The sequence below is a fragment of the Hylobates moloch genome, unplaced genomic scaffold (assembly GCF_009828535.3).
Source record: "Hylobates moloch isolate HMO894 unplaced genomic scaffold, HMol_V3 SCAFFOLD_5, whole genome shotgun sequence".
Lineage (NCBI taxonomy): Eukaryota > Metazoa > Chordata > Mammalia > Primates > Hylobatidae > Hylobates > Hylobates moloch.
In genome coordinates this window covers 83,851,078-83,872,793 of record NW_026652280.1, presented here as the reverse complement: position 1 = coordinate 83,872,793, position 21,716 = coordinate 83,851,078, and the positions used below count along the sequence as shown (strand labels likewise).

General features: G+C 55.9%; 1 protein-coding gene across 13 annotated transcripts; it reads left to right on the top strand.

The window, feature by feature from the left end:
* The first annotated feature begins 144 nt into the window (after nt 1-144).
* On the top strand, nt 145-20,274 carry RASGRP2 (RAS guanyl releasing protein 2). Of its 13 annotated transcripts, none has more exons than XM_058438897.1 (18): nt 145-196; nt 683-901; nt 3,417-3,560; nt 4,242-4,344; nt 4,846-4,908; nt 5,263-5,394; nt 6,172-6,322; nt 6,526-6,699; nt 6,846-6,962; nt 9,570-9,851; nt 10,623-10,700; nt 10,939-11,061; nt 11,376-11,491; nt 17,008-17,149; nt 17,397-17,433; nt 18,137-18,316; nt 19,820-19,887; nt 20,054-20,251. In XM_058438897.1, the coding sequence occupies exons 3-17, from the start codon at nt 3,488-3,490 to the stop codon at nt 19,879-19,881; spliced, it is 1,833 nt and encodes a 610-aa protein (XP_058294880.1). In that variant the 5' UTR covers nt 145-196; nt 683-901; nt 3,417-3,487; the 3' UTR covers nt 19,882-19,887; nt 20,054-20,251. The 13 variants fall into 13 exon arrangements, with proteins under 13 accessions (XP_058294880.1, XP_032009196.1, XP_058294883.1 ...); XM_032153305.2 differs by lacking the exon at nt 145-196 and adding an exon at nt 316-413; XM_058438900.1 differs by lacking the exon at nt 145-196 and adding an exon at nt 318-413 and having other exon boundaries at nt 19,823-19,887; nt 20,054-20,274.
* Nucleotides 20,275-21,716: the final 1,442 nt, after the last annotated feature.

Here is a 21,716-nt window from a genome sequence, read left to right as displayed (position 1 = left end):
ATTTTTAGCTCTTGGCGAGCTCAACAGCAGCCGCGCAGTCACCCCCTTATCCTCCACCCTCGGCAGGTGCGTCCCACGGCGGGGGCGGTGGTGGGAGGTGGAGGGGGCGACCCGTAGGGGCGGGGCCTAGGCCTCTCCAGCCCCTTTCCTGGCGTCACCCTCCACGCCTCTCTTCCCAGGGCCGTGTCCATACTAGGTCAGCGGCCAGCCTGGCTGGCCGGGGGCGGGGCGTCTGCCTGGGTGGGGCCCACCGGGGCTGGGAGCCGGGACTTGGGCTGAGGCCTCCCGGACCACGGAGGATCCACGCTGTCGAGGGCAGGACCCAGGAGGGGGAGGAAGCAGAGGATGCTCGGCGCCTTCTTGGCTCCGCCCTTAGCCCCGCCCTACTGCGGCGTTTAAGGGTCTCTTAGCAGGTGGCTACGCTCGATCCAAAGTCGGGGGAGTGTTACGGCAGGGAACACTCGCAGACCGCCTAGGCTAGGCCCTCATTATGGGGAAACTGAGGAACAGAAAGGTCCTGTTTCTAAGTCTTACATTACCAAGACTGAGGTGCGGGGGCGGTCCTGGATCCCCCGCCCCAAGGCTGGGAGGGGCACGCCTCGGAAGGGAGGTTTGGGGTCGGTGGTTTCACAGTGAGTGTGTTTGAAGCCAAATGGCCGGAAACCGTTACCCGCTCTCCTAGGCCCGGCTAGTGGGGACCCCAACCGCCTGCGGCTGCCCCTCCGAAGTTCCTCCCTGTTGGCCAGGCCTCCAGTCTCCAAGCTGCGGAGAACCCACCGACACATGCGACTGCCCCTTTCCATTCGGCCCTGTGGGGAGCCAGGCTTCCGGGGCCCCGTTCCTCCTGTGTGAAAACTGGGTCCCCCGCCCCCATTCCCAGATATCAAGGCCGCGTCTCCAGGTAGCCACGATTTCATTCCTCGCTCCCCACAGGCCCCTCTCCCCAAAATATTCCCATCTTGTCCTAGCCCCTCCCCCAGACTACCTCAAGGACCAGCTGTCCCCACGCCCCCGACCTCCACTAGGCCTGTGCCTCCCGCTGCCTGCAGGAAGACGCCCGGTCCCGGGCCGGGTTAGCCCCGTGGGAACGGTTTGTCTCGAAAACAGGAACCCGGGCTGGGGGCTGGGCGGGGCGCCCCTTCCCCACCGCAGTCCGCTTCCTGCCCCTCCCAGCTTCCTCCGCCCGACACCCAGGCAGGGCGGGGGGCACTGGGGAGTCCGGGGTTGGGGGAGGGGCTCTTCGTTTCGGTCCCCCCTACGTGTCCCGGGCGGCGGGGCCTCCGGCCGCCCACCCTCGGGGCAGCCAGTGGCGCAGCCCCCCGCCTGTGGCCCTGGCCTCCCGGGCGGCGTGGCAGGGGAGGGGTTAAGCTGCCGCAGGGACCGCTGCGTGCGGGGCGAGAGGGAGCCCCCGGTGGGGGTGGCGCAGCCGGCGGTGCGGAGCTCCGCGCAGGGGCGGAGGGGGGAGGGGGCGGCCTGGCGCGGGGGCGGGGGCGGGGCGGCGGGGAGCGGGGCCGCGGCGTGGAGAGCGGGCGGGAGCCGCAGCCGCAGCGAGGCCGGCGGGCGGGAGCGCACGGAGGTGGGGTCGGCCAGGCCGGTGCGGGATCCTTGCGGCAGGTCCCAAGAGTGAGTGGGCGAGCGCGGGCGGGGCGCCAGGCGAAGGAGGGCGCGGCCCCCAGCGACCCCCCTCCAGGGCGGCGCGGGCGGGCTGGGGGCGGCGATTGGGTGGGGAGTCTGCGGCCAGGGTCTGGGAGAGGGGGCAGCGGCCACGAGAGCTAAGGCGCGCTGGATCCCTGGAGGGCGGAGGACCTCCACGGTGCACCCGGCTTTTCCCAGCCACGTTCCAGCGGGGCCCTCCCCCGCGTACCCCCATTCGACAGATGAGAAAATTGAGGCTCCGAGAGGCCAAGTGATTCTCAAGGTCACACGAGGAAGCGGCAGAGCCAGGTGGGGACGGCTCTGGGTGGCTCCTAGGAAAAGTCCGCCTGAGAACTCCGTACAGGAGCTCCCCCCGTTCTCCAGCCTGGGAGAGTATGTGTAGGGCCGGGGTATCTTTCCGTGGGGCAAGGCTCTGCCAAAATCTGGGAGTGAGGGGAGTCAGGGCGCTGGGGCCGCAGGGCGGGCCCTGCACCGCAAATGGGAGGGGGGCGACGGAATGGGCGTGCGCACCCATGGGGGTGTGTGCATGTGTGTGGGAGCGTACATGCGTGGAGAGGCACTGCCTTGCGTGTGTGCACACGTGTGAGGATGTCAGCGCCTGTGTGGCCGCGGGACTCAAGGCTGGCCTGGCTCAAGTGAACAGCAAGTCCAGGAGGCGACCTCGTCCGCGGGTTTGCATTCTGGGGTGGACGAGCTGGGTATGTGTGCCTGAGGGTTTCTTCGTGCAGGTGTGCACAGGGTGTGGGTGCCATTGTGTGTGAGAGACGGAGGATGGGAGGCCGGTGCCTGTGGCCCGGTGCGTGTAAGTGCGGGCGCCTACACCTCCACGTAGGTCCCCGGCCTCCGACGAATAACTTGGGTGTGGAGTGTTTGCCCTTATCGGGGTGCGTATGACCCTGCCAGTGACCGGAGTTGCTAATGGTGTCATGCACCCACCGGCCACCCTCGGCGCGAGCGCCCCCCTCTGGACACCCTGCTCCGTGCGCGCTCACAATTCGCCTGTGCGGGGCCGGGGCCGGGGTCAGGAGCCGGGGATAGGGAGGAAGAGGGCCTCTGGGCGAGCTGAGCCGGGACCCCTGGGACCTTTGCGGAGGTGGCCTGGGAGCGCTCAGTTCCCAGGCTCAGGCTTCCCGCTGACGCTTCCTGGCCGCAGCGGGCTCCCCCCGCCCCAGGAATGTTCCTCTCCCATCCAGTCCGCCTCCCCTAGGGCAGGCCCCTGGGGGCTGCCGCAGCCCCGCCTCGCCTTCCCGGGCTCCCGGGAGGGGTCGAGGCGGGCAGGACGCCTGGGTTCTCTCCTCCCCCTCCCATACCAGGGAGAAATTCCTCCGAGGTCCCCTCAGGCTCTGGGTTCCCAAAATAACCCTGCGGGGGAAGGGAGGCTGTGGAGGGAGGGAAGCGGGAGGGGCGCAAAGCCGAGCTGCGGGGTGCTGCAGGTGCCTCTGGGGTGAGAGCGCGAGGAGAAGGCGCCCTGCGGGGGGCTGGGCGCCAGCTAGTCCTGGGATCTTGGTTCGTCCCCATCCTCGTGAAGCCCCTCTGCCCTCCCGCGATTCCGAGGGTGGCCGGAAGCCTCTCTGCGGGTCCGTTTCCCAACTGGCGGGTTGCACCATCCCGGGCCAGACCGTTTAACCCCGGGAGTGGCCGCGGCGGACAACTCCGCCCCTGCCCAGCAGGGGGCGTGCCCGCCCCGCCCCGTTTCTGCCCGCGGAGCCGCTCCCCCGCCTGCGCCTCCGCAGACTCCCGCTCTGCCTCTCCCGGGACAGGGGTTCGGTCCGAGCCCGGTGGGAGGCTCCCGGAGCGCAGCCTGGGCCCAGCCCACCCCGCGCCGGCGGCCATGGCGGGCACCCTGGACCTGGACAAGGGCTGCACGGTGGAGGAGCTGCTCCGCGGGTGCATCGAAGCCTTCGGTGAGTGGCTCGGGAGGGCACACGGAGCCTGAGCCTAGCCCCGAGTCTGAGCCCGGGTCCCTGCCTCCCAGGCACAGTCCAGTGCACAGCCCTGGCCCGGACCCACCCAGCTCCGCAGCGTGCATTCTCTTTTAACGAAAGCCTCCTCCGCATCTCAGGGCAGAGAGATGCACGCCCTTCAGACAGATGAGGTTTCCCTTCTCTAGCCTTCCCCAGCGGCGGCGAAGGGAGGGCCGGGTCCGGTACTCTGACACTTGAGGGGCATTATCTGTCTCCCGGGGAATCCGGAGGAACTCGCTGTCTCCGGCCTGGGAGCTGTTTCCGGCTAATGGGGGGCAGCTTATCTGGTGAAGGGGTGCCCCTTCCCCCAAGCGCTCAGGAAATGACCTCTGGATTCTTGACCCCGGGGAACCCAGGCTCCTTCCGCCCCAGCTGGTTCCCCTCCGGACGATGGGCGGCTCGGGCGCTCTCCTCCTCCAGTCCTCAGGGCCTGCCTATCCCTCGCCCACCACACTTTTCCTCTCTAATTTGCCTCCTGCTCTCGGAGTCCTGGGCAAGCAGGAGGTGGGCGGGGTCGAGCGTGCACCCGAAGGGCCGATACCTGGCGGGTTGCGGGGTGAGGATGAGGCATGGTAGCTGCGGACCCAGCTCAACCACCTGTCTTTGACCCTTCGGAGTCAGATGACTCCGGGAAGGTGCGGGACCCGCAGCTGGTGCGTATGTTCCTCATGATGCACCCCTGGTACATCCCCTCCTCTCAGCTGGCGGCCAAGCTGCTCCACATATATCCTTCGCCGGCCTTGCCAAGGCCCCCGCCGTCGGAGCCCATGCGTAGCTCCTCTGCCCAGCCCAGGCGCAGAATAAGCCTCGCTCCTAAGTATAGGCCGTTCCTTATCCCAGAGCTCAGGCGTCGTCCCAGCCTCCAACTAGGGCCTAGGCTCTGCCCCTTCCTGGCGACTCGGCCCTGTCCCCAGGCTCTGTCCCCAGCCGAGGCCTTGCCCTCCTCCTCCCTAGAGTCTAGGGCCTGCCCCTGCTCCAGGCCTGGGTCCGCCCCGTGCATCTATCTCTCCCAGAGCCCAGGCTCTGCTCTCAGCCTCCCTCAGCACCTAGTCCTCCACCCCCACCTCCAACCCCTCCCAGAGCTCAGGCCTCACCCCCAGCATCTCCGCAGAGCGCAGGCCCCATCCCTAGAACGTGTCTCCTGGAACCAGGCCCCGCCCCCAGCCTCCCTCCACTCAGGCCTCCCTTTCTAGAGTTAAGCGGTCTCCTTAACTCTCTCCTTCACCTACCAACAATCCCGGAAGGACAACTCCAATTCCTTGCAGGTGAAAACGTGCCACCTGGTCAGGTGAGTCTTTCCCCTGGGGCTCCAGCCCCTCCCCTTTCTCCCTTCTCTCTGGCTTCAGGCTGGCCTGGAGGAGGGGGCAGGGCGCTGCTTCTGGGAGTGGGTTTGAACCCTGGCTTGTCCGGGTGGGCTGTGCTGTCACAGGCTCACCCCTTCCTGGGTCTGGGCCTTAATTTTCTTTTCTGCGCAGTGCGGGTGGTTGTCTCAAGGGTCTAATGTACACTTGGAGAAGGAAAAAGCTGGAACCTTAGTTTGAGGCTCTTTTTGCTTAGGTGACTACAATCTCAAATAGCTCCTTGCAGCCTGCTGGGTGATGGTGGGGGAAGGGCTATCTTGGGTGACTCCCCGCTCCTCCAGGTACTGGATCTCCGCCTTCCCAGCGGAGTTTGACTTGAACCCCGAGCTGGCTGAGCAGATCAAGGAGCTGAAGGCTCTGCTAGACCAAGAAGGGAACCGGCGGCACAGCAGCCTCATCGACATAGACAGCGTGTGCGTGGGGGGAGCACAGAGGGCTGGGGGGCACTCAGTATCCTATACCATCTATGCTTAATAAATGTCTGTTGAACTGAATGAGTGAGGGTCATGTCGCTCTCTCGCTTAAAAACCTTCCATGGCTCCCTATTGCCTTCAGTATGCCTCTGGGTAGCTTGGCGTTCCTGCCTCATCTTCCACTGCCACCGCCCATCCCACACACCTCCTCCTGTAGCTGCGTTGGGTTGGCTCCCCGTCGGCTGAGCTCCCGAGTCCTTTCCCACCATGGTGCTCTGCTCATATCATCCCCCTTGCTGCCTCCTCCGTGTTACCAAGACTCAGCTCAGGCATGAAGTCTCCATGTGCTCTGAGGGTTCGGGGCTCTTCCGGAGTAGAATTTGTCGTTCCCTCCTCTGTTCTCCATGGCACTTTGTACAGACTCCTGTACAAAGACCTCTGTACATGTGTCACGCTGTTTTGTGATCATGTGTTTCTGTGTCTGTCTCCCTCAGTAGACTGTGAGCTCCTCGAGGGCAGGAACCGTGTCTTACTCATCTCTCTATTCCCAGCGCCTAGCACAGTGCCTGGCACAGAGTACGTTGTTCATAAACGTGTGTTGAGTGCATGACGGGTTGGGGGGAGATGAGGAGTTGCTGGGACTGGGAACATTCGTGCCTAGGACAGTGCCTCGCGTTATGTAGGTCCTCAGTCAGCGTGAATGCTGTGTCTGTGTGAGTGGGGGGCCACGAGGCATGCGCATGTCCAGTAAAGGGCTCACTACCCCTGCCTCCCCAGCCCTACCTACAAGTGGAAGCGGCAGGTGACTCAGCGGAACCCTGTGGGACAGAAAAAGCGCAAGATGTCCCTGTTGTTTGACCACCTGGAGCCAATGGAGCTGGCGGAGCATCTCACTTACTTGGAGTATCGCTCCTTCTGCAAGATCCTGGTGCGGCCCGAGGGTTGGGGGGTCAGGGGTCCAATGTGGGCTGCAAGGGGGTTCTAGGAAGGGCAGGGTGCCTGGGGTAGCCTGGGTCACAGGGTGCATCAGGGGTTTCAGTGTAACCACTGAAGGTCAGCTGGAGGGTGAGGAGTGGCCATCAGTGAGGGGAGAGGCTGGCAAGCTGCTGAGGCCACTCCTCCTGCCCCCAGTTTCAGGACTATCACAGTTTCGTGACTCATGGCTGCACTGTGGACAACCCCGTCCTGGAGCGGTTCATCTCCCTCTTCAACAGTGTCTCGCAGTGGGTGCAGCTCATGATCCTCAGCAAACCCACAGCCCCGCAGCGGGCCCTGGTCATCACACACTTTGTCCACGTGGCAGAGGTGCCTGCCCCTCCTTCCCTGTGTCTCCCAATCACCCCACATGCCAGTCAGGCCAACCCTTTCCTTCCCCTAACCCATTGCCTTCTCTCTAGATAAGCTGGCCTACTCAGTGACTCCCTGCCTCTCCCTCCCCATTTGCCTTCCAGAAGCTGCTGCAGCTGCAGAACTTCAACACGCTGATGGCAGTGGTTGGGGGCCTGAGCCACAGCTCCATCTCCCGCCTCAAGGAGACCCACAGCCACGTTAGCCCTGAGACCATCAAGGTGCCTGGGACGGGGGAGGGGCCGGTGCATCCCAGATCTGTCTTCACTGGGTCCTCCCAGCAGCACTGGGGGCTGGGCACAGCTGTCCTCATTTGACAGATACGGAAATGGAGGCTCAGAGGGGTTAAGTGCCTTTCTCAGTTTGCACAATGGCAACAGCAGAGTGGGGGCTCACAGGCCGTCATGGACCCCAAAGCTAGTACTTTTTTTTTTTCTTTTAAGGCAGGGTCTCTCTCGGTTTTCCAGACTGGAGTTCAGTGGTGCAATCAAGCTCACTGCGGCCTTGAACTCCTGAGCTCAATCGATCCTCCCACCTCAGCCTCCTATCTGGGACTACAGGTGTATGCCAGCATGCCTGGCTAATTTTTGTATTGTTATTAATTTTTTTTTTTTTTTTAGAGATGGGGTTTTACCATGTTGCCCAGACTGTTCTTGAACTCCTGGGCTCAAGTGATCCGCCTGCCTTGGCCTCCCAAAGTGCTGAGATTATGGCTTGAGCCATTGTGCCTTGCCACTTGTACTTTCTTCTTTTCTTTTTTTTTTTTTTTTTTTTTTTTAGGAGGGGGTTTTGTTCTGTGGCCCAGGTTGGGGTGGAGTGGGGCGCTCTCGGCTCACTGCAACCTCCGCCTCCCGGGTTCACGCCATTCTCCTGCCTCAGCCTCTCCGAGTAGCTGGGACTACAGGCGCCCGCCACCACGCCCGGCTAATTTTTTTTTTGTATTTTTAGTAGAGACGGGGTTTCACCGTGGTCTCGATCTCCTGACCTCGTGATCCGCCCGCCTCGGCCTCCCAAAGTGCTGGGATTACAAGCGTGAGCCACCGCGCCCGGCGTACTTTCTTCTTTTCTTTCTCCTTCATTTATTATTATTTTTGAAGTATTTTGAAGTATTGAGTAATATACATATAGAAAAGTATATAAAAACATACGAGACTGGGCGTGGTAGCTCACGCCTGTAATCCCAGCACTTTGGGAGGCTGAGGTGGGCGGATCACGTGAGGTCAGGAGTTTGAGACCAGCCTGGCCAGCGTGGTGAAACCCCATCTCTACTAAAATACAAAAATTAGCCAGGCGTGGTGGCACGCGCCTGTAATCCAAGCTACTTGGGAGGCTGAGGCAGGAGGAGAATTGCTTGAACTCAGGAGGTGGAGGGTTGCAGTGAGCCAAGATCGTGCCACTGCACTCCAGCCTGGGTGACAGAGTGAGACTCCATCTAAAAAAAAAGTATATAAAAACCTATGAATAGTTTAAAGAAAAATTGTAAAGAAAACGCTGTGTAACTACTGCCCAGGTTGGGAAATAGAACCTTGCCAGGCCCCCAAGCGCCCAGCACTTTAGAGCATAACTCCCTCCCCACGACTTTTGCAATGATGATCTTGCTTTTCTTTATAGCTTCACCACGTAGGTATGTGGTCCAAAACAATGTGGGGCTTTTTGTTGTCTGTTTTGAACTTTCTATGAATGGAATGTTGTTTGTGTTATTTTATGTCTTGCTTCTTTCATTCCACATGGTTCTGAGAGTCTTTTCATTCTGTTATGTGGAGCAATTGTTTTTTTCATCTTCATTGCCGTATAACATTGTATTGTACGTCTACCCCAATTCATTTATTTATTTATTTTTTTGAGATGGAGTCTCTGTCATCCAGGCTGGAGTGCAGTGGCGAGATCTCAGATCACTGCAACCTCTGTCTCCTGGGTTTACATGATTCTCGTGCCTCAGCCTCCTGAGTAGCTGGGATTATGGGCTCGTGCCACCACGTCTGGCTAATTTTTTGTAGAGACAGGCTTTCACCATGTTGCCGAGGCTGGTCTTGAACTCCTGAGCTCAAGCAATCCACCCACTTTAGCCTCCCCGAGTGCTGGGATTACAGGTGTGAGCCACTGCCCCCAGCCTACCCCAATTTATGTACTGATTCTATTGTTGAATGTTGGGGTTTTTCCTTTTCTTTTCTTTTTTTTTTTTTTTTTTTTGAGATGGAGTCTTGCTCTGTCACCAGGCTGGAGTGCAGTGGCGCTAATTTGACTCACTGCAACCTCTGCCTCCCGGGTTCAAGCGATTCTCCTGCCTCAGCCTCCCGAGTAGCTGGGACTACAGGCATGTACCACCACACCTGGCTAATTTTTGTATTTTTTTTTAGTAGAGATGAGGTTTCCACCATGTTGGCCAGGATGGTCTCCATCTCTTGACCTCATGATCCACCTGCCTTGGCCTCCCAAAGTGCTGGAATTACAAGTGTGAGCCACCACGCCCAGCTGGTTTTTCCAGTTTTTGCTGTTTGGACGGGGTGGCTGAGTATGTTCTTCCAGGTCATTGTCCTGTGCTGCCTTGCCTCCCTGAGCCTCTGTTTCTCCTGTTAAATGTTGATGATACCCTTCGTCCAGGCCTGGTTTTGAGGTGTGGTGCTTTTGGCAGTGAGTATTGCCTTGAATTCATGGCAATGAATTCAATCCCCAGGGGCTGAGAGAGCCAGTCCTGGGGGACAGTAAGGGAGGATTTTACTCTTTCACCTGTCCCTGACCCTGACTCCTGCTCACCCACTCCTACATTTCCAGGGCTGAGGTAGGGAGGATAGTTGTGGGGGTATGACCCCTCTGTCGTTTGTCCCTAGCTCTGGGAGGGTCTCACGGAACTAGTGACGGCGACAGGCAACTATGGCAACTACCGGCGTCGGCTGGCAGCCTGTGTGGGCTTCCGCTTCCCTATCCTGGGTGTGCACCTCAAGGACCTGGTGGCCCTGCAGCTGGCACTGCCTGACTGGCTGGACCCAGCCCGGACCCGGCTCAACGGGGCCAAGATGAAGCAGCTCTTTAGCATCCTGGAGGAGCTGGCCATGGTGACCAGCCTGCGGCCACCAGTACAGGCCAACCCTGACCTGTTGAGCCTGCTCACGGTGAGGAGCAGGGGGCAGGGAGGTGGGGAGCTGGGCACCAGGGGTTGACAGTTTCCCCAGGTCCTGGCTGTGGGCGTGGCCTGGGGCTCTGGGTTCTGGCCAAGAAACTGAGATCTAGCGTGGGCTCTGGGGTTTGGAGTGGATTCTGAGGAGGGGTCCAGGCTCTGGTCGGGGCTGTGGACTGAGGTCTGATCTCCAGGCTGGTATGTGGACTGTGGGCAGTTTGAACTGGGCCTGGGTCCTGGGTTGAGTTCTGGCAATGGGTTGTGTTCTAGGGCTGGGCCAAGCTCTGCGTTCTGCGGGCAGGGGTGGTTTCTAAGCATGGCCCTGGGCTCGGAGTGAAGTTCTGGGCTTGGCTTTGCACTTGGTCTTGGGGTCTAGGGTGGGAGTTGTGTTCTGGTTTAGATCCAGACAAGGTTCTAGACATTGGGCTGGGGCTTAAGTGTTAAGGTTTGGAGTGGATTCTTAGCTGCTTCTGGGCTCTGGAGGGGATCACGGTTAAAATCAGAGCTTCTGGCTGGGTTCTGACCTGGCTTCTTCCCTGACATCTTGGCAATATGTTGTGTTCAAGGTTTGGGGCCATGCTGTGGTTTGATCTGCGCGCTGGGATGGTGTGGGGTTGCTGTGCTGTGTTCTAAGCCAGGCTTTGTCCTGAGTCTAGCTTCTGACCCGAGCTCTGAGCTGAGCCGTGGCCTCTAGGTAGACCTTTGGCCCTGGGCTCTGTGGCCGTGGGCAGGGGCCAGTGGGTGTGATCAGACCTGTGTGTCCCAGGTGTCTCTGGATCAGTATCAGATGGAGGATGAGCTGTACCAGCTGTCCCTGCAGCGGGAGCCGCGCTCCAAGTCCTCGGTGAGGGGGTACTCCCTCCTCTCCTCTCTGCCCCTCCCTCCTGAGAATCCCAGGATGTGAGGACGGGAAGAGCTCTTAGCAGCCACCTCACCCATCTGTCTTGTAGGACAGAGGCATCCTGGGGGTAGGGCAGTAGTGTTGGGCGGACTTCCCTCTCCCAGGGATTCCCCTCTCTGTTCCCCAGGGCTCTGGGCTCCCCCTGCCTCTGGCCCTAGCTCAGGCCTGACCATTTCCGTAGCCAACCAGCCCCACGAGTTGCACCCCACCACCCCGGCCCCCGGTGCTGGAGGAGTGGACCTCGGCTGCCAAACCCAAGCTGGATCAGGCCCTCGTGGTGGAGCACATCGAGAAGATGGTGGAGGTGAGCTTCTGCGGAGCCTGAGCAGTGTGTGGGCAGAGGCCAGTTTGCCGGAGCACTGCCCTGGAAGCCAGCATGAGTGTCCTGTTCAAGACCCAGCACTCAGCCCCCAGGAGTCACAGGGCCTGGCAGGCCAGCTGCATGGGGCTGAGGTGCCCCTGGGTAGGGTGGGGGTGGAGGTATGGAATGGGGGTGGTGTCAGAGACCTCTCTGAGACACACCTCATCAAATGGACTGGGAACGTGGGAAGGGACAGGACCTGATGTCCCCTTTACTCTCCCCTCTTCCGGCTCTGCGTGTCCCTCTGTGTGCCCCAGTCTGTGTTCCGGAACTTTGACGTCGATGGGGATGGCCACATCTCACAGGAAGAATTCCAGATCATCCGTGGGAACTTCCCTTACCTCAGCGCCTTTGGGGACCTCGACCAGAACCAGTGAGGAGGGCTGGGGACCTGGGGGAGAGGGAAGGCAACCCAGCTCACTTCTGCCTGGGGTTCAGTTTCTTGTGTCCAAGATGAGGTCACTGAGCCAGACGATCTTGGCCTGGGAAGCTGCCAGTGTGGGAAGGGGCATTACTCTTGTGGGGAGGAGAGGCTGCCAGCTGTGGAGGCGCAGTGGTATCTCACAAATTCAGACAGATGGGGGGCTCCACCTGAGTCTTGCAAAGACTGTGACCTGGGGACTGTGGCTACAGAAGTGCTGTTTTATTTGTGGAGCTCACAGCTGTCAAGAAGTGTGGGCAACTTGAGCTCCTGGATAGTCTGATCTAATGAATAGATAAGAAAGGTTTGTAATTAGCAGTACCCAGTTGCTTATCAACAGTTCATATGCTGACAGTTTGGAAAAACAGCTGGTTCTCTGAAGTGGGTTAAACATGCCTCCTGAAGCCAGATTCATGCCCTATTTTTGCTGAGCAGACAAAACTCCATTCAAAATTTAAAGTCCATCTCAGGTTGATTTATTTTTTAATGTTAACTGTATTTCAAAAATCTGTTGTTTTTTATTTCCATGTTACAAAAATCCATGGTAAAATAAAATCTAGGTAGTAAAATAAATTTATAGTGAACAAAGTGTTTAAAGTAAGAAGTGAGAGGCCAGGTGCAGTGGCTCACACCTGTAATCCTAGCACTTTGGGAGACTGAGGTGGCAGGATCAATTCAGGCCAGGAGTTTGAGCCCAGCCTGGGCAATATAGTAAGACCCTGTCTCTACAAAAATTATTATTATGTTTTTTGAGGCAGAGTCTCACTCTGTTGCCCAGCCTGGAGTGCAGTGGCACAATCTCGGCTCGCTGCAACCTCCACTTCCTGGGTTCAAGTGATTCTCCTGCTTCAGCTTCCTGAGTAGCTGGGATTACAGGCATGCACCACTGCGCCTGGCTAATTTTTGTATTTTTAGCAGAGATGGGGTTTTACCATGTTGGCCAGGCTGGTCTCGAACTCGTGACCTCAAGTGATCCATCTGCCTCGGCCCCCCAAAGTTCTAGGATTACAGGCATGAGCTACTGCTCCTAGCCTAAAAAAATTTTTTTTGGGCGTGGGTGGCACGTGCCTGTAGTCCCAGCTACTCAGGAGGCTGAGGCAGGAGGATCCCTTGAGCCCAGGAGGTTGAGACTGCAGTGAGCTGTGATCACACCACTGCACTTCATTCAGCCTGGGTGACTGAGCGAGACCACCCCCATCAAAAAAAAAAAAAAAAAAAAAAACAAAAAAAAAAAAAAAAAAAAAAAAAAAGAAAGAAAAAAAAGGAAGAAATGAAAATCCCCTCTTTCCTTTTCCACGGGTAGAAGTTGCCATGATTAAACACTGTTAACAATACTAAGCTTGGCAGTATGTGGGTTCTTCCAGTCTTCTTTTCCCAGGCAGGTGCACATTGATAGAGATTTTGTTTGTTTGGTGTCTGTTTCATGGACAAACAGGATTAGAGTATAAATCCAGTTCTGCTTGTGGCTTTTATCATAGCTGCTTTATTTCTTCTCCCAGATTTTAGGCAGAGGTAGTTGAGTTCCATGTTTTCTCCCTGGGTTGGTGGGTGGATTTTTATCTAGACCACCTTTTCAGTGAGAATGACCCTTTGAGACGATGGAGGCCTCAGCTTCATGCAGCGGTCTCAGCCTTAACCCTCCACCTCCTGCAGGCCCCAGGCTGTGTGTGTGTGTGTGTGTGTGTGTGTGTGTGTGTGTGTGTGTGTGTGTTGGTGAGGGGGAAGCCCTGGTTGGGTATCAAAACCTAGCACCTGGTTCGGCAGGAGGGAGACCAGCACCGGCTCCCAGGACCAGGCCCAGCTCACCGCTTCATTGTAAAGCTCCGTCTTTGTTTCTGGAACTTGGGTGTTTCCATTTCTTTCTTATAAAATTATCTATGCATTTACAGCAATTGTTGATACATCTTTATGCAGCATCTAGGTACTTGTAGCGGGTTCTCTTTTTTCTTTTTTTTTTTTTAAATCACCCTCTCTTTTTTTTGAGACAGAGTCTCACTCTGTCGCTGAGGCTGGAGTGCAATAGTGTGATCTTGGCTCACTGCAGCCTCTGCCTCCCAGGTTCAGGTAATTCTCATGCCTCTGCCTCCCGAGTAGCTGAGATTACAGGCACCCGCCACCATACCCGGCTAATTTTTTTTTCTTTTTCTTTTTTTTTTGAGACGGAGTTTTCGCTCTTTGTTGCCCAGGCTGGAGTACAGTGGCGTGATCTCAGCTCACTGCAACCTCCACCTCCTGGGTTCAAGCGATTCTCCTGTGTCAGCCTCCCGAGTAGCTGGGATTACAGGCACCTGCCACCATGCCTGGCTAATTTTGTATTTTTTTTTTTTTTTGAGACAGAGTCTTGCTGTGTCACCCAGACTGGAGTGCAGTGGCGCGATCTCGGCTCACTGCAAGCTCTGCTTCCCAGGTTCACGCCATTCTCCTGCCTCAGCCTCCGCAGTAGCTGGGACTACAAGCGCCTGCCACTGCGCCCGGCTAATTTTTTGTATTTTTAGTAGAGATAGGGTTTCACCGTGGTCTCGATCTCCTGACCTCGTGATCCGCTCACCTCAGCCTCCCAAAGTGCTGGGATTACAGGCGTGAGCCACCTCACCCAGCCTAATTTTGTATTTTTAGTAGAGATGGGGTTTCACCATGTTGCGCAGGCTGGTCTTGAACTTCTGACCTCAGGTGATCCGCCCGCCTCGGCCTCCCAAAGTTCTGGGATTACAGGTGTGAGCCACCGCGCCTGGCCTAATTTTTGTATTTTTAGTAGAGACGGAGTTTTACCATGTTGGCCAGGCTGGTCTCGAACTCCTGACCTCACCTCAGGTGATCCACCCACCTCAGGTGATCTGCCCACCTCAGCCTCCCAAAGTGCTGGGATTACAGGCATGAGCCACCGTGCACCCGGCCTAAAAATCACCATCTTGACAGAACTGCATGCCTTGCTTTTTGGTTTTTTTTCATCTTTGTGCTTGTTTTCCACTTAACCCTTGATCACAGACATTTTTCCATGTGGATTCATGTAGAACTACCTCATTCATTAGAACAGCTGCAGAGTATTCCACTGTGTGGTTAGTCCATCATTTCCCTAACCATCCTCCTGCTGATGGACAGTTAAGACTGTTCCAGTTTTTCACTATGATTGTATGCCAGGCTGCCATGAACGTCCTTTTACTGATCCACTCAGGCCAGTATTTCTGTAGGAGAAATTCCTAGAAATGGGATAATTGGATCAAAAGATATGCACATTCTAAATTAGGAGAGAGACTGCCAAACTGACCTCAGACAAGGTTGTACCAGTTTGCACCCCCATCAGCAGCGTACAAGTGCCTGCTTCCCAACTTCCTCGCCAACAGTGGATGCTATAAAAAGCTTCACAATTTTGCCAGTCTCGTTGGCAAATGGTATCTTGGTTAAATTTGCATTTCTTTAATACTAATGGGGGTAGGGTATCTTTTCATATGTTTATTGGCCATTTATTTCTTCTGTCAATTGCCTGTTCAGATTCCTTGTCCATTATTCTACTGGGTTTGTTGGTCTTTTTCTCATTGATTTTTAGAATCTCTGTTAATGGATATTAACCCTTTGCTGTTGAATGTGTTTGCAAATATTTTCTCCCTGTCTGTCATTTATGTTGTCTTTTTCCATATAAAATTTAAAAACTTTTGTGTGCTTAATATGTCAATCTTTTCCTTTCTGGCTTCTCGGATTTGTGTTGTGTGTAGAAAGGCCCTCAGCCCCTCAAGATTATAAAATTATTATCTTATATCTTTTCTTTCTTTCTTTTTTTTTTTGAGACAGGGTCTCTTGCCGTGTCACCCAGGCTGGAGTGCAGTGGCATGACCTTGGCTCGCTGCAACCTCCACCTTCCAGGTTCAAGTAATTCTCGTGCTTCAGCCTCCCGAGTAGCTGGGATTATACGTGCCCACGACCATGCGTGGCTAATTTTTGTATTTTTAGTAGAGACAGGTTTTTACCGTGTTGGCCAGGCTGGTCTTGAACTCCTGACCTCAAGTGATCCGACTGCCTTGGCCTCCCAAAATGCTGGGATTACAGGCGTGAGCCACCTTGCCCGCCCTGTCTTATATCTTTTCAGATAATTTTATAATTTTATTTTTTGCATGAGTGTTTACAAAAAGTCCAGTGAGAACAGTGAGAATTTAGTTTTCATGCACAGTATGAAGAATGTAGGCTTGTATTTTTTTTTTTTTTGAGACGGAGTCTTGCTCTGTTGCCCAGGCTGGAGTGTAATGATGTGATTTCAGCTCACTGCAACCTCCACCTCCCGGGTAGGCTTATATTTTTTTCTTTTCTTTTTGAGATAGGGTCACTTGCCGTGTCACCCAGGCTGGAGTGCAGTGGCATGATCTGGGCTCGCTGCAACCTCCACCTCCCAGGTTCAAGTGGTTCTCATGCCTCAGCTTCCCGAGTAGCTGGGATCATAGGTGCCCGCCACTATGCCTGGCTAATTTTTTGTATTTTTAGTAGAGACGGGGTTTTGCCATGTTGGCCAGGCTGGTCTCGAACTCCTGACCTCGTGATCCACCTGCCCCGGCCTCCCAAAGTGCTGGGATTACAGGTGTAAGCCACTGTGCTCGGCCCTATATTTTTTTCAAATGGCCAGTTATCCTAATGCTCCCTTGATTTGAAGGACCACCTGGATCACACATTATGAGCCCCCTCATAAGCAGGTGGGAGTCTCAAGCGAGGGCCAGTCCCGATGGGAATAGCACTTGGTGGCTGAGGACCCTCCTATCTGTGCAGACACTGTCGTACAACTTCACATGCATTATCTAATTTAATCCTCACCAAAATCCTATGAAATGTAGGAATGATCATTACACCCATTTATAGATAAGGAAACGGAGGGACAGGGAGATTACTCCGCTACGGGTCAAGAGGCAGGGAAGTAGAGCTGTGATTTGAACTGAGGTCTGTGTCTAGAACACATGCTCATTCTTTCCCTAAAATGTATTCATAGGTGAAAAAGGGCTTCTGCGGAAAGCACTGGGTTATGTGGGAAACCCTGGATTTACAGGTGTCTTTCCAGCAGGATGATGCAGGAGAGAGAGGGATGCGATTTCTCCCAATCTCTCCTGGTCCCAGAACTCTAATTAGAGAGTTCTCCCTGCTCGGGGCTCCCGACTGGTGTTGCACACAGTACACTTCGGGAGCCCGAAGCTGATGGTTCCATGGAAAGTACACAGTCCTTTTAGTTTGCACACCAAGTGTGAAGTGAGCAGGACAGGCCACTGTTCTGAGAAGGAACCCAGGGAAAGGGACTGGTCCAAGACCACACACTGGTTAGCGGCAGTTCCCACATCTGCCTGACCCCTAGTCCAGTGCCGCCTTTTCTTTACTCTGCACCAGGAGTCCAAAATCAGGAGTTCCATGAGGACACTGGGAACAGTGGGGTGGGTTAGGCCAGCGGTGGATGGTTCTGGGGAGGGCCCGAGCTGAGGCGCCCCCTCGACTCCCCACAGGGATGGCTGCATCAGCAGGGAGGAGATGGTCTCCTATTTCCTGCGCTCCAGCTCTGTGTTGGGGGGCCGCATGGGCTTCGTACACAACTTCCAGGAGAGCAACTCCTTGCGCCCCGTCGCCTGCCGCCACTGCAAAGCCCTGGTGAGAGCCCCTTTCCCGGCTCACGGCCCAAGCCACGCCCCTCCAGCCCCGGCCCCGCCCACCCTTCTGGCCCCACCTCTGCGGAAGCCTTTTCTCAAGCCAGGAAAACTTGGTTAATTCCATTTGCCTCTCCTCCTGTGGTTCTGCCCCTGGCCCTGAGGCAGGCTCTAAAGCCCTAGTCTCACCCTCAAGAAGGAAGAAGTAGATCTAAATCCCTTCTCCCACCACGGCCCCTCCTCTATTGCAGATCCTGGGCATCTACAAGCAGGGCCTCAAATGCCGAGGTGAGACGGAATGACTGGAAGGGCTGCTGGGCAGTGTTTGTTTGTTTTCTGGGAGAGTTACTATTTTGGTGGGGCAATTGCCAAGGAGTGAAGTACCTTAAAATCAGAGGCGCATGGCCGGGCATGGTGGCTCAAGCCTGTAATCTCAGCACTTTGGGAGGCCGAGGCGGGCAGATCACCTGAGGTCAGGAGTTCGAGACCAGCCTGACCAACACAGCGAAGCCCTGCCTCTACTAAAAATACAAAAATACCTGGGCGTGGTGGCACCCACCTGTAATCCCAGCTACTTGGGAGGCTGAGGCATGATAATCGCTTGAACCTGGGAGGCGGGGTTTGCAGTGAGCCGAGATCACACCACTGCACTCCAGCCTGGGCAACAGAGAGGGTTCTGTCCCCCTCCCAAAAAAAAAAAACCCAAAACCAAAACCCCACAAAATCAGAGGCTCAAGATGATTGATGTGAAGGGAGTGGCCTTTAAGAGGCCATTTATTTTGATGAGGCAGCTGCCCAGGAACAGAGAACATGGGAGAAGGCATAGACTGACAATTAGGAGGAGGAGAACACTTTGGAAGGAGACTCTTATTTTGGTGGCGCAGCTGCTCAGGAACAAAGTTTCCTGGTGGGGGGGGCGCAAGCCTGCAGGATGGGATGGAGGGTATTCTGACCAATGGCCCTGGTTGGCTCTCCATTTGCCCTCCCCCAGCCTGTGGTGTGAACTGCCACAAGCAGTGCAAGGATCGCTTGTCAGTCGAGTGTCGGCGCAGGGCCCAGAGTGTGAGCCTGGAGGGGTCTGCACCCTCACCCTCACCCACGCACAGCCACCATCACCGCGCCTTCAGCTTCTCTCTGCCCCGCCCTGGCAGGCGAGGCTCCAGGCCTCCAGGTAAGAGGGAGTCATTCTGTACTGGCCTGTGGAGGGAGGGATGCGGGCCACTGGGGCAAAGAACACAGGATGGAAGCCATTCCAAAGTGCATAATTCTCTTTTTGTGGTGGGATAATAAAGAAGGGACAGGCCGGGCGCGGTGGCTCACGTCTGTAATCCCAGCACTTTGGGAGGCTGAGGCAGGCGGATCACGAGGCCAGGAGATCGAGACCATCCTGGCTAACACGGTGAAACCCCGTCTCTACTAAAAATACAATAAAGAATTAGCCAGGCGTGGTGGCGGGCACCTGTAGTCCCAGCTACTCGGGAGGCCGAGGCAGGAGAATGGCATGAACCCGGGAGGCGGAGCTTGCAGTGAGCTGAGATCGCGCCACTGCACTCCAGCCTGGGCGACAGAGCGAGACTCTGTCTCGGAAAAAAAATAAAATAAAGAAGGGACAGGTAAGGGTGCCATAAAGTGGCCAGGAAGCCCTGGACCTTCTGAGGCTGAGGAGAGAGACCTTAATTTATAAAGAGGTATAAAAGCAAAAGAGGCTTCAAGATTCCAGTTACAGTCTTATTTTGTTGGAGGGGTTAACGAAGGATTGGAGAAGGTGTTATATGAGCCATTGGCTTGCCTTTCCCTTTCTGGCTGCTCTGGAGGCTCTTCTGGGGAAAGTGCCTTGCCCTGATAATGTCCTGGCAGCTCTCTTGGGGTCTTTGATGGTTTTAGGTCAGTTTGCTGAATGGCAACTGGACAAATGATTATTTTGCTGAGAACAGTCCGAACAACTATGTTAAACTGGGGTCTGAGGTAGTTGATCACAACTGTTTGGGTTGGCATAAGTCCTCAAAAAACAGGCAGGCACAAGGCATACATCCTCAAAAATAGATGAGATAAATCCATTTGCATTGAGCCTTCCAGAAGTGCTGGGGTCTAAAATGTGAAATACACACAAAATTGACATTTAAGCAAACTGCGCTGACAAATCTGTGGCTGAAAAAGCTGTGGCAAAACAAAAACATAGAAAAAGAGCCTCAAAAATTGGGCTGAGGCCAGGCATGGTGGCTTATGCCTGTAATCCCAGCACTTTGCGAAGCCAAGGTGGGTGGATCACCTGAGGTCAGGAGTTGGAGACCAGCCTGGCCAACATGGCAAAACCTCATCTCTACAATACAAAAATACAAAAATTAGCTAGGTGTGGTGGCAGGCGCCTGTAATCCCAGCTACTTGGGAGGCTGAGGCAGGAGAATCGCTTGAAGCTGGGAGGTGGAGGTTGCAGAGAGCCGAGATTGTGCCATTGCACTCCAGCCTGGGCGACAGAGAGAGACTCTGTCTCAAAAAAAAAAAAAAAAAAAAAAAAAAAAAAAAAAAAAAAATTGGGCCGTTAGGTCATGCGGGGAATTGATTTTTGGTGGATGGGTCTGCTTCTGGGATGATGTGGATGCCTCCTGTGGAGAGGGGAAGGGTTGATGAAGTCCCAGGGACCTGGAAGTGTGTTCTGCAGCAATCCCCCTCCCAGCAGAGATCCGTGAGGAGGAGGTACAGACGGTGGAGGATGGGGTGTTTGACATCCACTTGTAATAGATGGTGAGTCCTCCCACAGCTGGCACCAGAGCTCCCCACTGAGGGCTGGGGTGGGGGTGGGGAGTATCAGGGAAATGGGTGCTTTATCCAAATGGCTCCAAGCCAGGTGGGCTACTACCTTGTTGTTGGGCGGGGGTGTCTTCCTCACAACCTGTTTTTGTCTTCCCAGCTGTGGTTGGATCAAGGACTCATTCCTGCCTTGGAGAAAATACTTCAACCAGAGCAGGGAGCCTGGGGGTGCTGGGGCAGGAGGCTGGGGCTGGGGGTGGGATATGAGGGTGGCATGCAGCTGAGGGCAGGGCCAGGGCTGGTGTCCCTAAGGTTGTACAGACTCTTGTGAATATTTGTATTTTCCAGATGGAATAAAAAGGCCCGTGTAATTAACCTTCACCATCAGCGCCTAGAATCCCTGGGGGTGGGGGGATGGTATACTTTACAGGATGACAATCTTGGGAGCTAGAACTTTGTAGCCAGAGAAACTCGGGAGGTCTGGAATCTGGAATCTCATGTGTCTGGAGTCTTGGGGGAGAGAATCTTAGAAGCAGAAAACCTTGGAACATAAGAATCTTGGGGAGGGTCTAGGATCTTGAGGAGACCAGATCCTTGGACATCTAAAACTTGAAACTAGTAGGTCTTTGCACCCGAGAATTGCAGGGCCAGTGGTCATGCATACCCAAAGCCTTCAGCCCATGGCCGAAATTCCCTTGCTGGACAGGGGTCTTTCAGCCCCTGCTTGGACGCTTCCAGTAACAGGGCCCTCACTGCAGGAATCGTGGGAGGGAAAGGGGCAGCGCAGAGTTGCTGGCTGTGGGGGAAGGGAGGGAGGGCCCTGGGCAGTCCGAGGGCCCTGCTGGGCTTGTGCCTCAGGGCGGGGGCTGCACTCCTCGGCCTTGCAGCCTCCTGGCCTGGTGCTGCTGCCAGCCGGAAGGACAGTGACTTCCAGAGGAAATGCATATCGATCCTGCTTTCAGCCTCCGGTGGCGGCTTCTCCCAACCCAGCTCTTCCCTCCTGAGCCTGCAGCACGGAGGTTTTGGGGGTCACTGCTACCTGAAGAAGGCTTAAGGCCACTTCTAAGGCTGGTCTGGGAGTTTACTAAAGGTTCTGAAGCTGGGCCGGGCTGCCCCTGGAATCAGGAGACTCCAGACAGCAGTCCTGACAATGGGAACTACCTCCTCAGTCCCCCAAACTGGGAAGTGTCCCACAGCAGCTGTGGGATTGTCCTAGGGGTGGAGACCTGAGCACCTTCAACTCCAAAGCACAGTATCTGCGGGCCTGGCAGTGGCCTCAGTTCCCCCATGAGTGCCCCGGCCCCCCACCCCAGGGTTTCCCCACATCACATCCATCCCTGCTTTGAGACCCCACTCCCCCTGGCCTATTCTTTATTTTGGGTCACTCCCTTCTCTTTCCTGGTCATATCTCTCCTGCAGGCCTACCCTGTGTTGGGCCCCCCAGCCCTGTCTCTGCATCGAGTGCCCCCCTGCCCCTCCTTCTGTCCTCAGCCCCCTCCGCCCTTCCCCCTCTTGAGGCTGTAATATCCGTTTCACGATTTGGGGGCTGAGTTGCTATAACAACAGACGGCGATTGTATTGTGAAGAGCAGCTCGCTCCTGTGCCGCCTGCCTCCTGCACTGCCTCCATCCCTGCAGCCCAGTCAGCTCCTCTCCTCACCACCCTCCAGTTCCAGTCTGGCCTCTTCCTGGTGTGTGTGTGTGTGTGCCTGTGTATGTCCAGGTCTGCCCGCCCAGGATGTGACGTGTAGCGGTCTTCATGGTTGCATGTGTCTGAATTTGGTGTCTGAGCTTCACATTGTATGCGCCTGTGTGCATGTGTGT

Bases quoted from the DNA above. Each gene is read 5' to 3' on its own strand.
- RASGRP2 (XM_058438897.1), top strand. From the start codon at position 3,488: ATGGCGGGCACCCTGGACCTGGACAAGGGCTGCACGGTGGAGGAGCTG. The intron at 3,561-4,241 runs GTGAGTGGCTCG...CTTCGGAGTCAG, and splicing joins CGGGTGCATCGAAGCCTTCG to ATGACTCCGGGAAGGTGCGG. The intron at 11,492-17,007 runs GTGAGGAGGGCT...GACTCCCCACAG, and splicing joins GGGGACCTCGACCAGAACCA to GGATGGCTGCATCAGCAGGG.